Source organism: Equus caballus, chromosome 13, assembly GCF_041296265.1.
Source record: "Equus caballus isolate H_3958 breed thoroughbred chromosome 13, TB-T2T, whole genome shotgun sequence".
NCBI lineage: Eukaryota > Metazoa > Chordata > Mammalia > Perissodactyla > Equidae > Equus > Equus caballus.
In genome coordinates this window covers 4262677-4278966 of record NC_091696.1, presented here as the reverse complement: position 1 = coordinate 4278966, position 16290 = coordinate 4262677, and the positions used below count along the sequence as shown (strand labels likewise).

General features: G+C 57.8%; 1 protein-coding gene and 1 non-coding gene across 3 annotated transcripts in view; both read left to right on the top strand.

Moving 5' to 3' along the window:
• FBXL18 (F-box and leucine rich repeat protein 18) overlaps nucleotides 1-5732 on the top strand; it is a 42520-nt gene extending 36788 nt beyond the window's left edge. For both annotated transcript variants that reach the window (XM_070230697.1, XM_070230696.1), the window contains one exon: nucleotides 909-5732. In XM_070230697.1, the coding sequence (XP_070086798.1) occupies nucleotides 909-1065 (157 nt within the window). In that variant the 3' untranslated portion in view covers nucleotides 1066-5732. The remainder of the gene's footprint in view (nucleotides 1-908) is intronic.
• On the top strand, nucleotides 4992-5126 carry MIR9132 (microRNA mir-9132). Its single transcript, NR_128165.1, is given in 1 exon segment — nucleotides 4992-5126. It is a non-coding gene; the product is annotated as a microRNA mir-9132 (primary transcript).
• Nucleotides 5733-16290: the final 10558 nt, after the last annotated feature.

The following is a 16290-nucleotide window of genomic DNA, read 5'->3' as shown; positions in this document are numbered from 1 at the left end:
TGGCACTTGGTGTGGTCTCTTGGCTGTCACACAGGGTGAGAGGGGCCCCACTCTGCTGCTGACCGTCTGGGGGACCGTGGCCAGGGCATCGCCTTCCCGAGCCTGGCTTCCCCAGGTGGGCAGGGGGATGGTCCCCATGTGGGCCAGCCGTGGGGCCGGGAGACGTAGTGTGAGGTGACGTCTGGATGCTTAGCGCAGTCCCCAGCCCTGGTGGGCGCTCCGTGGAAATTACACACTCTCCCTCCTTATCTTCCCCACAGAGGGGAGCCCATCCCCTGTGGGTGGGGAGGGGGAGGTGTTCAGACAGCCACGTGTCACCCGTTCACACCAAGGCTGGTGGGGATCAGCGCTGGTTTGCCCTCCTGGTGGGGTCGCTGCCTCGCCTGACTTGGGAGTTTATCCCCCCGAGGGGGGCCTGTGGGCATGTGGGTTTGGTTGCCTGTCCCTTCTCTTCCCCCCTGAGGTTGTCGTCCTGGCTGTGGGCCTGGGGCGGCCACAGGCACCAGATCCACAGCTCCCTGGGCATCACCTGCCTCCAGGGACCCTCTGCTGCCCAGGAATGCAGCGACCTGCTCCGACAGGCCCTCTCGGCTCCTCCCTGAGCGGGGTGCTCCTGCTCTGGAGCAGGCTGCCTCCCTCAGCCTCCAGCCCTCTGCCTGGCACGGACAGAAGTGCGGCAGCCCCTGTAGGTTCCTCTGCCCCACCCACTCCCCCGGCCCCTGCTTGTGCCCCAGCGTGAGGGCCCTCAGGGCTCATTTGGGCATCAGCAGAGGCCACAGGGAAATGCACCCAGCCCGGGTCTGGGGAGGCGCCCTGGAGCCAGTGCGGGCGCACCTCGTGGCCGCCTCCTGCAGGCAGCCTCTCCTCCGCGCCTCCGCGGGCTCTGCTAACGGCTGCCTCTGTTTCAGTTTCCAGGCCGAGCGGCCCGCGCTGAATGTCGTCATCTTCCCTCTGCTCCACGAGGGCCTGACTGATGTCATCCGCGACGTCCCCATGGTACACCTGGACGAGATCACCTTATTTAAAAGCAGAGTGGCCGAGGAGCCGCCAAACCTGTGGTGGTGACAGGCACGGCCCAGCACCGGGCGAAGCTGCTTCTGCTGGCCGAGCCGCCCTGGCCGCGCCCGTCGCCTCCGTGAGTCTCCATAGCCGAGGAAGCACGACCGCCCCGTACTGCGCTCCTCGGCCACCACTGCTGTTCGCCGCCTGCCCGGCCCCTGGGGACCCTGTGGTGGGTCACAAGAGGAAGGAAGGCGCTCTCCCTGGCCGTCCTGCACACCCGCCTGTCCCCCGGGGCCTTGCGATGCCTCCTCCCGCTTTCCCGTGTGAGGACTTGTTGCTTGGTGAACTCTGGGTTGAGATGGTGTGCAGAGGACCAGGTGGGCAAGCTGGCGGTCAGGGCGACCTGTGGGCCTGGCCGTGGCTGTTCGGGAACTGAGACACCGATCGCTGGAGCCCTGACTCCTTGGGAGCCCTGACCAGGTCCCCAGAGCCCCACGTGGGCCCACTGCTGCCCCCCTCACTTCAACCCCCGAGTGTCCCTTTGCTCTTGTGCTCCTGGTCACCTGCCACCAGGCTCCGTGCAGGGGTGTGCTGGGGCCCGGTGCTGGGGGTGACTGTGAAGGGGGTGGACATACCTGCCCTGTGAGATGTCCACACTGACGTCTGTGACAGTGAGGCCCATGACCACGTCTGAGTGCCCACCCCCACCCCGGGGCCAGCTGTGCACGTGACGCAGCGAGGAGCTCGCAGGCCTTATGGCTGCAGACTTGGGGCTCTCATTCCCAATAAGGTGTGTTTTAACCCAATGACGTCTCCCGTATGTTTCCAGCCAGGTGATGTCAGACAAGTTCAGGCCACTGGGGGCAAGGATTGCTGGGGGCCCGGGCAGGGTCTGCCACGTGGCGGACGGCGGTCGCGGCATACAGTGGAGATCTGGATTTCTGGGGAGGCACAGACATACCTGGGTTCATTAGAGAAACTCGAAGTATTAAAACCCAGAAAGGATGTTTAGGGCCAGAGTAGTGATCAGATTACCTGTTCAAGATAGCTTTATTTAGCACTTTAAAAAAGTTCCACGCAGCTATTCCAAAAATGGGGAAGGCCCAGAGTGCAGGGCCTCACCCTGGTGTCTGCCTGCTTAACCGCGAGGTCTCCCCAGCACCGTCATCCCGTCAGCGGGTAGGCTTCTGAGGGGCCACTGTTGGGGCCCCTCCACCTGGTCGCTCTCGGTGATGCTCCTGGAGACTTCCAGGGAATGCTGGGCGCCCTTGGGGCCACTGCCAGCCAGGGCGCCTCAGTCTCCACAGAGGCTGCCTCCCAAGGCCCTGGGCCTGTCTCCCGCAGACTCCCTCTCCCTCTGGGCTGGGGGTGCAGAGCCCACCAGGCCCTGCTCACCCTGCTGGTGCCCATCCTGCCTGCCGTCTGCCCCATGGCCCCCAGCCCGGCCATCCTCCTGCTCTCTTTCCACAGGGACGGGCACCCCATTCCTTGTAGCGTGTCCTACAGTTTACCTGCCATTGAGAGGCCGGATCGCTGGTCCCTGGGCTTTCACTCACCTGCCCTTCCCTGGTTCTCTAGGGCAGCCGGGTCAGCAGCCCGCTCCCCACCGGGCCGGGGGGTCTGGGAGGCCTTCTGACGGTGGCTGCAGGAACCAAGGCCTCCAGGGGCTCTGGCCGAATCTTCCAGACGGACATGCAATGTGTCTGCGGCTCTGGCTGTGCCGTCGTCTCCCCTGACTGAGCGGACGCCGCGTGTGTGGGTGGAGCAGGCCTGAGTGCTCCTCCCCTCGCCCTGCTTTCCTTGCCGCGGCTGGTCAGTTGTCTCTGCGGCACAGCTGCCCACCCCCTGCCCCGCGCTGAGGCTGGCGGCTCTTTGCCTCCTGGCTGGAGTGGCTGGTCTGCGGGCTGCCTCCTGTGAAAGCCCAGCAGCCTGAGGCCATAGCCTGGGGCCCGTCTCTTCTTGGCCTCACAGGCCGCGGGACAGGCTGCCCTGGACCCGGAGAGGTGGGACTAAGGTCCCATTAGGGCCACACGGCTGTAGACAAGGGTCTGAGAGGTGGTGGGAGCACCCCCTCCCCCACCCCACGTTTCGGTGCATTTCTTTCAGATGGCGCCTAGAGACCGCCAGGCGAGGGTGGTCTGGGGACGGACTGCTCCTTGTTGTCAAAGCAAGGGTGTGGCTGGCCACAGCCTGACAGGCAGGGGGACGCGGCCCAGGAGAGAGGCAGGTGGCCTGGCCGATGCCAGGACCCGCACGAGCCCGGCCGGCCCACCCCGGGGGCCCTGGGTAGCTCTCCTTCCCTTGTCCTTTCATCCAGAGCCCTCTGGGCTCAGGCCAGAGAATGACCTTCCCACCGGGACTTTATCCACGGGCTGCGGTGTGTCTTCACACCCTCACGGGGTGCCCTGTGCCCCTGAGTGAGCGGTTTTAACCAGAGTATCATTTCTGCCAACACACCGGGCCAGGAGGGACTGTTCAAAAGAGGTGGGGGGCACGAACTGCCTTGGAAAGCAGCCCCCAGCAGCAGACTTTGTATTCTTAGCGTCCCCTGCAACCATCCTTTTACTTAGAGCAAGAATTTCCGCTGCTTCCACACCCGAGACAGGATTCACCAGATGTTAATAATGTGCTTATTCTCTCTAAGTGCTATTTTGGCACCAGTGTTAATTGCAATTTATATTCTGCAGCATTTTACGCTGGGAAAAGAACCCACCCTAATGGTCCCCGATTGGCAGAAGTGGGCTTTTAAGCGGTGGACCATATGCTGGCTGCTGAGAGGGCCTGGTCAGCACCGTGCCTGCGTGTGTGCGTCTCTGCCGTGCACGTGTGTGTGTGCATGTGCATGGGGTGTGTGTGTCTGTCTGTGTGCATCCACCTGTGGGCATAGTCTGTGTGTGTGTGCACGTGTGTGTGTGTCTGTGTGCTCATCCCTGTGTGTCTGATCAGGAGTCTGTTTGTGCATGCATACACATATGTGTGCATGGTGTGTGTGAGAGAGCCTGGGGGCGGGGGGAACGGGGAAGGAGAGTTTCCGGGCATTTGTCCCTTTGTTAAAGAGAAGCCCCCTGGCCTCCCAGGGCTGCCCCCCCCCCCCCCCCCCGGTCCCAGCCCCCGGGGTTCACTTCTCCCCGGCCCTCCGCCAGCCCTGCGTCCTGTGGCCTGGTCTGCCCCGGGGGCTCTGGCTTTGTTGCCATACCACCAAGCAACCTGGGTGGCCGGGTCCCAAGGTGCTCCCCAGGGGAGAGGTCTTGAGCCTGAGGAAGGCCACGGCCCCGGGCTCCCTTCTCTGCTCTAGGTGGCTTTTCTCATTTTCACGTGCAAGCGTTTTTATTTGCAAGCTCCAAGCCCAAGGAGGCTGGGCTGGGAACGCGTCGCTCTTTCATACAACGAGGGCTGGATTTTATCCCTGGCTGTTAGCTGCCCTTCCAATGGTCGGAGGAGACGCAGGCCAGAGGGTCCCTTCTCCAGGGCCTTCGGCAGGAAGGCGCTCTCTGCTCGGGTAGGGACTGACGTGCCGGCCCCCTCAGGCAGCTCTTGCTCGCTGTGGAGGCGACGCTCCCTTAATCGCCCCCTGTGCCAGGACCCAGAGCTGCAGGCCGCTCGGCCCAGGGGACAAAGCTTGGCAGAGGCCTGGGCTGGGAAAGCTAGGCTGCGGGAGCTGAGGGATCCGAGTCTCTGTTGGCCCACAAGGGTCTAAAACCAGTGCACCAGCTTCGACTGTGCCAGTGGTCCCCCCGCGTCTGAGCCACGAAGGCGGGGACCCCATGGCCCTGGCCCCCGCCTGCAGGAGGGGCCCTGCCCCGTGGGCCCCGCACACCCTCCCGCTCCTCGCCCTCATCACTGCTCCTTCAGGACTGGACGACTGCTGAGGTCTTGTAAGGGAGGCTGATAAGACACGTTAGTGGATGAGGAGGATGGGGAAGTGTGGCCGGTGGCCATGGGCTCCAGTGAAACCTGAGGTGAGGGAGACGTGGATGCCAGCGCCCGTGGTCCAGTCGCCTCGGCCCGAGTCCCCTCCGCCTTTGACAGGACACAGCTGGGGTTGTGCGGGAGGGGCTCAGCCCTCATAATGGTCAGTGGTCTCGTCTGTGCTGGGGGCTCGGGATTCTAACGAGAAGTGTCTGAGGTCCCCTGGGCATAAGGAACGGATGCCCACAGAAATGTAGAAACTGCAGGTCCGACAGACCCCCACCGTCATCTAGCTGACTTGAAGGCTCTTTCACACACACCAGTGTCCCGGGGCCAGGGCACTGCTGCGCCCCGCTCCAGGCCAGCCAGCCTCGGGGATTGGGGGGTCTGCTCGTCTGCTACGTCCATCACGGAGCTGAGGCCGGGGCCTGGAGTGAAGTGGCCGCTCCGCCACACCTGCCAGGGCCTGACTTCCCGCGGAACCCTGACAGGGCCTGAGCGGCACGTGGCACTCGCCCTGCAGCTCTCGGGGGCGTTTCCAGCCCTGCACCGGGCACCCCTCCGAGCACTGCCGTCCGAGGGCAGCTCCAGCCCGAGCAGTTGGGCGCAGCATGTTTTTAGTGGGGTCTCACAGTATGCGGTGACCAGGTGCTAAATGACTGAACACGCGTCACCTGCCTCTGGACGACGGGCTCCCTCGTCTGCCTGGTGAGGCCCGCTCCAGAATTTTGTGTTCAAACTACATTTTAAGTGGATATTTTTAATGTAAATTCGTGGCATGTGAAAAGTTTCCAATAAAGTGGACTTGATTTAGAACACCAGGCAGCTGTGTGGTCCTTCCGGTAGGGGCGCTCCCTGACCTTTGCCCTGTGGCCCCCTCCCCCCAGCCCCAGAGGGCGGGCCCAGGCGCGTGGCACTCCTGTCACCCACTGCTGTTCAGATGTTGAGGACAGACGCTGTGCTTGGCCAGGTCAGTGTGCCTGGATGGAGCCGTGAGACCCAGAGGGTGGTTCTGATGCTGCCTGGGGCCATCAGGAGGTGACTTCTCCAGTGGCCTGTGTAGGCTGGCGGGGGGGGTGACCGGGCCGGGGCCGGGGGGCAGGCGCACGGGGACGCCAGCGGGGCCTGAAGCTGCTCTCTGCACGAGGGTCTGTGTGGCCCCACGGCAGCTCGGGCAGTGACAGTGCCCGGAGACTCTGGCTGGCATCTTGCGTCAGCATCGTCACTGTCCGGGGGGCCGTGGGGACCTAGTCCTTTTTGTTTTTAATACATACCCATATATATATAATTGTGGTAAAATACACATGACAAAATTTACCAACTTGACTATTTCTGAGGGTGCAGTTCAGGGCATTCACACTGTTGTGCCCCTTCCCCAGCACCCATCTCCAGATCGCTCCCTGTCATCCTGGGCTGACGCTCTGCACCGGTCAGCACTAACTCCCATCCCCCTCCCCCGCCCTGCAGCCTCCGCCCTGCAGCCTCCGTCCTCCGTTCCATCTCTAAGAATTGGACTCCGGGAACCGTGTATCCACAGAGTCCTACAGGATTTGTCCTTCTGTCACTCACTTATTTGCAGCATCAGTTTTAGGCAGAAACATCCTTCCCCAGACCTGGGCTCCAGGAAGGGGCTCTGGCCACAGCGTGGAGGGGGATGGAAGGTGGTGATGGGGGCGGGGGGACCAGGGCAGGCCGGCAGGTGTCTGGGGAGGCGTGGGAACCTGGGCTGGGAGGGGTCCTGGCTTGTTCCTTGAGGTGGGAGTGGCCTGGAGTGAAACGACGACGGGGGGAGCAGGAGGCGCCGGCCTTCCTGACCGTGTCTAGGCCAGCCATCCAAGCTCTGCATGTGCCCACGCGACTCCCCACAATGGCTCCCTTCTGGCCTGGAGCCGGGGAGAAAGCTGAGGGGACTGTACTCTAGGGGTCAGCAGTGACCTTCCTAGGAGGGGCAGGGGGGACCGCATGCTGGAGCCAAACTCGACTGCGGGGGGAGACGTGATGCGAGGGCAGGTGCAACGTCTACCTTGGACACACGTGTGACTCGGTCGTAGGTGACAGGCAGGTGTGGCGGGAGCCGAGGCTGAGGAGCCACGGGGTGTGCCGCCTTTTGCTGGACGACAGCCCCCTCCAGCCCCATCGGGAGATGCTAGTGGCTTCCATGGAGCCGGTGATTGGATGGGGCACCACAGAATGGCTGGCCTCTGTTCCACGGTGTCTAGAGCGTTTGCCGGGGGCTGGAAGCTTCTGGAAGCATCTTCTCTCATCGTGGTGGGGGGCCCCTGCACACAGGGCTGTTGTCCACCGCAAGATGAGGCCCAGGCTTGTTGGCCTTGCTGGAGAGGAGGGTTGTGGTGGAGGCAGAAGGACCAGCCCCTACTGCCGAGTCCGGGAGGACTCACGTTTCCACGCACCTCCTGAGCGGACACCCCCGTTTGGTGGGGAGCACCGTGCAGAGAGGGCCTTGGATGGTGAAGAGCTTGCCGTGGCTGCACTTGGAGTTGACCGAGTGTGCGCGGCAGCCTGGCCCAGGTCCACAGGCTGAGCCTCGAAAAGAATCCAAACCACCTCAAGGACAGCCATCCTTTCAGGGATGCGCAAGCCGGGAACACGGCGACTGGGGTCTCTGCTGTGGGACCCTCGGGAGTCACGGCTGGAGGAGGGACGGCAAGAACCAGCAGCTCACACAGCCAGGGGCACTCACAACTAGAAGATACAACTGTGTACTGGGGGGCTTTGGGGAGAGGAAGAAACACAAAAAGAAGATTGGCAACAGATGTTAGGTCAGGTGCCAATCAAAAAAAACAGAACCAGCAACTTTGGGCATCACCAGGAGCGCTGCACAGGATTTCTTGAAGGCCAGCGGTCACCTCTCCCGGTGGTGGCAGAAGGGGTCACAGGGCCCTGACCTTTCAGAGCAGGAGGGATCTGCCGTGAGCTCCTGTGACCTTTGCTTGCAGGCGAGCGACTGAGGCCTCAGGAGTAGAGCACCTGCCCAGGGCCACACACCAGTCGATGGGGGAGCGGAGGAGGGAGTCACCGTCCACACAGCCTGGGCCACAAGACAGCCGGGCTCACGGAGGGCGCTTCCCGTCCGACCTTCCCGTCACATCTGTGGCCGTGGCCGCGTGGAGAAGCGGCTAGGTGTGAGCGTTGCCTCTTGTCCCCCAGCTTCAGAGGCCGCACACAGCGACGTGATGGAAGTTGTCCAGGACGGCTGAACATGGCCCTGTTTTCAAAACTGGTGACGCTGACGCAAGTGACTGTGGCCGAGCCCTGCCCGGCAGTGTCCTCTGCACCGCTGAGCATCGCAGTTGTCACGGGGCCGCTGGCTCTGACGGGGAGTCCCAGGTAGAGGGTTCTGGGTGGGGCAGGATGGATGGCCGGGGCGAGGGGTGCAGCCCATTGGCAGCAGCTGCCCGGGCCACGGGGTTCCTGCGGGTGATGGCGCACCTCCCACGCTGGCCGCCAGCCCTGCTCGCCCTTGGGGTGGCCTCTGTGCACCGGGTCCCGTCTGTGCGCAGTGGGCGCCAAGCCCAGCGGGGGCAGAGAGCAGGGAGCAGCCCAGCATCACGGCCGTGCTTCCTGGGGTTGGCGGTGCCCAGACCTGCAGGGAGGGCCACCGCCCCACCCATGGGTGCTGGGCCCACACCCCGCCGCTGCCCCCCAAGACAGACGCCATCAGTCACACTCACACTCGTACACACACTCACACAGATTCACAGACACACACATTCACGTGCTTATGCACACACCCACATTCATACCCTCACACACTCATTTACATTCACACCTATACGCACAGCTACGTGCTCACCCCCAGGTTCACAGACCCTCACACATTCGTCCTCATGTCACACACATTCACAATCCCGCCTGGTCTCATACTCTCACACATTCTCACAAGCACGAGCATGGATTCACACATTCACAGATTCACACATTTGCTCACACACATAGATACCCTCACACGTTCACACTCATGCACATGTGCAGACATACTCATCCACACGTGCACACACATGTTCACTCTCAGTCATCCGTTTGCACACACACACTTTGATATTCATAGCATTCATACTCACAGACACCCTCACTCTTACACGTTTATGTTCACACTCAGACACTCTCTGATTCCCAATCGCTTGCACTTTCATGTGTTCACACTCACACACATTTATACCCTCACACTAATATAACATGCACACGCATCCACACACTAACCCAAAGAGACTGAATGATTTTACACACTAGTTAGTTAACACAACCAATTTGATTAAAGGTCGACTTTTCCACTGTGCCATGGGGCCAGCTCCGCCCCCCCTTTTTTTTTTTGCTGAGGAAGACTGGCCCTGAGCTCACATCCGTGCCCATGTTCCTCTACTTTATATGTGGGACGCCTGCCACAGCATAACTTGACAAGCGGTGCCATGTCTGTACCCAGGATCCTAACCAGTGAGCCCCAGGCTGCTGAAGGGGAGCGCGTGAACTTAACCACTACAAGCTTTTCCCTTCCGTCCACCCCGGGAAGTCTGAGCAGTGCAGAGCCGCAGAACAAAGGGGAGGAGTCACCCACACTCTCTCCTGCGGGAGGACCTCTGCGGCTGTGCGGCTCTGTCCCTCCGCCCTCTGTCTGTGCTCTTACAGCGTGTTCGGAGCCGTGAGCACGGAGTTGGGGCCTGCTCTCTGCTCTGCCCGGTGAGAGCCTCTCGGCTGCGTCCTTCCAGACTCGTCATTTTAACGATGTGGCTCAGCCGTCACATGCCTGCTGGTCCCCCGCTGCTGGACAATTAGTCTGTCTCTAATTCCTCGGTCTTCCAGGGAAGGCTGCTCCGAACGTCCTGGCACTCGAGCGCTTTTCTATATTTAGACTTATTTCCTTATGAGAGACTCGTCAGTGAAATTTCTGGGTCTAGGAGCGAATTTTTGAAGGCTGGGAGGAGCCTTTGGGAGGCTGCAGAGCAGAGCTGTACTTTGGGGCTGGGCTCAGCCTGTCCGCACAGGACGAGCTGGCCGGCGTCTCGGTCCCTGGCTTCGAACTCCCACCTCCTGAGCTCCCTGACTCCACAAGCACCGGTTACCCAGCACGGAACGATCATTAAGGCGTATAGATAAGCAAATGCAGATATACTCAAATGAATACATTTCAGACGACGACGACGACGGGAGTCCTATCAGCTGGTGACTCCCCACACCCCCCACGTTTGCTTCTCTGTCCCAGGGGCAGCGACCCCCCAGCTGGCTGTTCCAGGATTGAGGAGCATGGTCTCAGCCAGAGCCCCCACTCCTCTCTCCTCCCTCTCACCTCGGGCCTGGGGCCTGGCAGCCTCACGCCAGGCCCTCCGCGGAGGTAGAATGTGGCCCCCAAAGATGTCCACGCCCTCCTCCCCAGATCCCGGCTGCGTTGGGTTACATGGCAGAGGGGAGTGAAGCTTGCTCATCAGCGGGCTTTGCAATGGGGACATCGTCCTGGGGGGGCCCAGTGTCATCACAAGGGGCCTTGAAAGGAGGAGAGGGGGGCCAGAGATGGCAGCGTGTGAAGGACTCAGTCTGGCCCGACGTTGCTGGAGGATGGGGCCACAAGCCGAGGAATGCAGGCAGCCTCCGGAAGCTGGAAAAGACAAGCAAAGGGATCCTCCCCTGGGGGGAGAACCCTCCAGAGGGAACGCGGCCCTGACAGCACTCTGATCTACCCCGGTGAGACTGTGTCAGGCTTCTGAGCTGCAGAACGGTAAGAAAATTCACTCGTGTTGTTTTAAGCTACTAAGTTTGGGGTAATTGACACCATATTAGCAACAGGAAGGAATCCGCCATCAGAGGCTGCCCCCAGGGCCTCTCCCAGCCTCCCTGCGCTCAGAGCCGCTGGCAAGCGAGGGAGGAAAACAGATGAGTCAGAGTGACAGAAGGGGACCGCAGCCACCACCTCCTCCCTACGGAAGGGTTTCTGGGGACTTTCTCCCTTTTTTTTAAGTTCTCTCCTGTCTTTCCCAGATTTTCTACCACGGGCATGGATGAACTAGATTCTGAGATGTCAACAAGACGAAACACTCACACACAAGAACAAAGTGAATAGAAAGAATTCTGTTAAAAACGTGTTCTGGTGTGGAGCTCTTTGCAAGAATCGCTCAGCCCTGGACCGAGGAAAACAGAACGTTGTTCACGGGACGCTGATCCCAAGGGGACGTCGCCGGATGCTCGACGAGACAGGGTGACCTGTTTGGTTAGAACAAAATCCTTATCAAGATGCATCTGTGTATATGCCAGCTATCGATGGAGGGTCTTGGGGGGCTGGACTTCCCGGCGTGAGGCGGGATCCAGGCTCCTGGGAGCCAGCGAGGGGCAAGGTTTGGGCAGTTCAGACCCACCCTGGGGGTGGAGACAGGTCCCCTCCTTAAATTAGGATGGGCTGAGGAGAGCCCAGAGCCAGCGCGTGGGGGTCCAGGCATGCCATCTGGGGCGTGGGGTGGGGAGCGTTTCACAAGGCTTTGGTGGTCTTTGAGGAGTCTTCAAAGGCACAGCCAGGTTTGCTGCAGAGAGAAGCCACAAGCTTTGTGAGCCGTTCCCTTGTTCTCCAGAACGACCCCCGAGGCTCAGCTTCCCCTCCAATGTCCGTGGCCGCCCACCGGCCACCTCCTCCGGGCCCCTTGCACAGCGCAGCTCCAAGCCACAAACAGCGCCCCCTGCCTGGCAGGGAGGGTGTGGAAGGCCTGCATCTCTTTTAACCTTTTCTTAAAAAAAAATAATAATAATAAGTGCAGGGGCCGGCCTCGTGGCGCAGTTGTTAAGTTCGCACATTCCGCTTCTGCGGCCCAGGGTTTGCATGTTCGCTGGGTGCTAACATGTCACTACTTGGCACACCATGCTGTGGTAGGTATCCCACATACAAAGTAGAGGAAGATGGGCACAGATGTTAGCTCAGGGCCAGTCTTCCTCAGCAAAAAAGAGGAAGATTGGCAGCAGATGTTAACTCAGGGCTAATCTTCCTCAAAAAAAAAAAAAGAAAGAAATCAGTGCAGAAAATCACACAAAACAAACAGCTTGATGAATTATCGTGAAGTATCGAGAAGCAGAGCTTTGCCACCCGCCCAAGAAGATCCAGCCACGCCCGCCTCCCTTGTCCCCTCCTGGAGTGTCCACTCTCACACCTGTCCCAGCCATCACTGCCTTGGTGCCTCGTCGACTGTCACCCAGAACCCCGCACGCAGCTCGGTCTTGCACGTTTTTGGTTTGCTCTTGTCCAGAGGTTGCCGTCCGTCCCTGTCTTTTCTGAACAGCTTATGTTTTGGGGAGCCTGGGCCGGCTGACCCGGAGGACTCCCAGGGTCTGGACCTTGCTGACCGCACGCGCTGTGTTGCCTGCAAATCGGCCGCCAGATCCAGAGGTTTGATCAGACCCAGGTTCCATCCTTCATTCTATGGACATCTCGTTCCTCAGCTTTTCCCTGTTGGGTTAGCCTATTATTTCTTATCTATTTCTTATTTATTTATCTATTGTGTTGGTAATTCTATTTTCAGCTTTTCAGTTAGTCTATTATTTGCCCCAACTCTTATTCATCGCCTTGGGCAGCTGCAAGGTTAAAACACTTGCTTGTAATTGTTCTTGGCAAATACCCCCCAGGGAGAGGCTTTTAGCACTGGGTGAGCTCTGAGTTAAGTCAAATAAAGACAATTTTTCTCCAGTGGGATCTTCCTGGGAACCACAGGATGTGTCCAATAATGCCAGTTCTTGAGGATGAGTTTTGGAGGGCCCTCGGCTCTCTTCTGTACCTTCTGGGACTGGGAATGCATGCTGTTTGTTTTCAAGGCCCTTGCTGAGCTGGAGAGGGGGACGTGGGAGAGGGCAGGTTAAAACCCCACACGGCTTGCTGTTCCTAGAGAGTCATTTGTTTTTCTTTTTTCCTTTTTTTTTTTCTTGAGGAAGATTAGCCCTGAGCTAACATCTGCCAATCCTCCTCTTTTTTTTTTGCTGAGGAAGACTGGCCCTGAGCTCACATCCATGCCCATCTTCCTCTACTATATATGTGGGATGCCTGCCACAGCATGGCTTGACAAGCGGTGCCATGTCCGCACCCTGGATCTGAACTGGTGAACCCCGGGCCACCAAAGCGGAACGTGCACACTTAACCACTGTGCCACGGGGCCGGCCCTAGTTGTTTTTCTTGAATAAATATTTCCCCAGTTGCTGCAAGCCTCTAGTTAATTTCCACAATTCTGAAAAAGTCGATTCTGATCATTTTTGCCAGTTTTTGTTGTTGTTGTTGTTGCTTTTATGGAAGGGTGAATCTCCAAAGGTTCCTACTTGGCTATTTTTTGCCCCCATCACCTCTTGAGTCAGTTTTGACAGCTGCATAATATTCCACTGGGTGGATGTATTATAAGTTATTTAACCCATCTCCTGTGGCTGGACATTTAGATGGTTTTCAGTCTTTTGTGATTACATACAATGCTGCACATTAATAACTTGAATATCTGTCATTTTACGCATGTGCAAGTGTCTATAAAACAAATTCCTGGAAGTGGAATTGCTGGGTCGAAGTGAACATGCATTTGTAATTTTGAGAGATACTGCCCAAATTGTCTTCCTTGGGGTCGGTTGAACCAATTTACGCTCCTACTGACAGTGCACAAGGGTATCTATTCCCCATAGTCTTGCCAATAGAGGGTGTTGTCTGATTTTTGGGTTTTGCAATTCAGTGAAGGAAAAATAGTATCTCAGTGTAATTTTACTGAGCATTTATTTTCTGAGCAAAGTTGAGCATCTTTTTATATACTTTAAAGGCCCTTGGGGTTTTCCTTTTTCTCTTATTTCTTCTTATTGACTTATAGGCACTCTCTCTATGGGGGATGGGCGCCTTTATTTTTACATAAATAAATGTGTGCTTCCTGATGCTTCCTGCACTTGTTGCTCCCTACGGGCTTGGAGACAAGTCGAAAGCACAGAGGCTGTTGAGCTCCTATCAAGCTGCTGCGGCCCTCTGGGGGCAGGCCCAGGGCCCTGGGCCCTCCTGGGGGCCTTGGCTGGCTGAGGAGTCAGGCTTGGGGACACACATGGGTACCAGTTGTCCTTGTTGGTCACATATGCTTCTCTCTCGGCTGCGTTGCCCTAATCCTCTTGTGACCTTGGCAGACTTTGATGTGTCTCTCAAAATCCAGAACACTTTGGCGTTCACCCTGAGGGGAGCTCTCTCTTGGTCACAGCCCTTCCAGACAGAATGGGCTGCTTATTTTCCTGCACTACTTCTGTACCTTGTTCAGGGGTTCCCTGTTAATTGCCATTATCCTACTGAATTCGATTTTTAAATCAATCTTTTTTTTTTTTTTTTTTTTGCTGAGGAAGACTGGCCCTGAGCTAACATCCATGCCCATCTTCCTCTACTTTATATGTGGGATGCCTACCACAGCGTGGCTTGCCAAGCAGTGCCATGTCTGCACCCGGGATTCGAACTGGCAAACCCCAGGCCACAGAAGTGGAACGTGTGCACTTAACCACTGTGCCACCAGGCCGGCCCCAAATCAATCTTTTTCCTAATAAAATAATGCTCATTTGGAAAGCATGACTAGTCTAGATAGACAACAGGAAAAATAATTTAATTCTCAATGTTTCGGGAGTATATCTTTCTAGCCTTTCTCTTTGGATTTTTGTGTCTAGAATAAAAATGGAATTATACCCTACAAACAACTTTGTCCAGCGCTCTTTTTGTTTGTTTGTTTCTGGGGTGCACACGTTTCTGACTCACACAGTCTTCTACACCATGATTTGTGACAGCTTTAATTATTTACCTGAGTTATTTAACCCATCCCCAAGGATTGGACAGCTAGGTTGTTTCTAGTTTTTTGCTTTTATAAACGGAGCTGCAGTCAGCGTTCTTATAAACCCAATGTCTGTGTGTCATTTTTTCTTCAGAACAGAAAGCATTCTTAGAAATAAAATTTCAGGGGCCTGTCCAGTGGCACAGTGGTTAAGTGCGCATGTTCCACTTCAGTGGCCCGGGGTTCACTGGTTCGGATCCTGGGTGTGGACATGGCACCACGTGGCAAGCCATGCTGTGGCAGGCATCCCACATATAAAGTAGAGGAAGATGGGCATGGATGTTAGCTCAGGGCCAGTCTTCCTCAGCAAAAAGAGGAGGATTGGCAGCAGTTAGCTCAGGGCTAATCTTCCTCAAAAGAAAGTTTACTGAGCACCAGCTGGGTGCCAGGCGCGGTCCCCATCCCACCTCCACCATCAGTCACTGTGTGACCCTTGGTGGCCCTCCTGCCTCTCTAAGCCTCAGTTTCCTCACCTGTAAGCTAAAGGTAGTGAGGGTTCCTACCATCTGGTGTTGGGTGAGGATCAAGGAAGGGACACAGGTGACGGGCTTGGCCCCGGCCTGACTCGGGACGGCCCCTGGTGAGCCGTCAAACTGTAGCATCATTAGCCGTTGCTGGGTGACAAATTACCCCAAACTTAGCAGCCTAACCCACAACAGAAGACTGTCGTCTCACGTGGTTTCCATGCAGCGAGCGTTTGGAACCCAGGAACGGTGGACGCGGGTGCCTCTGGCTCGAGCCCTCACATGAGGTTGCAGCCACGCCGTCAGCCGGGATTCCACTCCCAGGCTCACACACGGGGAGTTGGAAGCACGTGTTCCTTCAAAAACTTGTACGTGGGGCCGGCCCAGTGGTGTAGCCGTGAAGTTCACACGTTCTGCTTCAACAGCCTGGGGTTTGTGGGTTCAGATCCTGGGCACAGACTGACACACGGCTCATCAGGCCATGCTGTCGCAGCATCCCACGTATGAAATAGAGGAAGATGGGCACGGATGTTAGCTCAGGGCCAGTCTTCCTCAGCAAAAAAATAAATAAATAAACGTGTACGTGAATGTTCACAGCAGCATTATTCATAACAGACAAAAATGGAAACAACCCAAACGCCCATCAACTGACGAATGGATGAACAGAACGTGATCCGTGTGTATAATGGAATGATACTTACCTGTAAAAAGCAAGGAACTACTGATCCACGCTGCAACATGGACGAACCTTTATGCTCCGCGAAAGAAGCAGACGCAAAAGGCCACAGTGTCTGATTCCGTTTCTGTGAGGTGTCCCCGAAGGACACATCCACAGAGGCAGAAGGTAGATTGGTGGTTGCCAGGGGCTGGGGCGCGGGGGGAGAGGGAGTGACCGGCAGAGACCCGCTTCCGGCCGCTCCCTCCTGCGACTCTGGCTGTGGGTGGAGGCCTCGGGTCCCCGTCCCACGCCTCTTCCAGGGCGGCTCAGAGGCCCTCGCATCAGGATCCGGGCACCGAGTCCAGCCCACACTCGGGCGGGCGTGGGGAACCAGCCTGCATCTTTTTAGGGGAGGGTCGTGAAAGGGTTTGTGGACGCGTTTTAAAGCAAG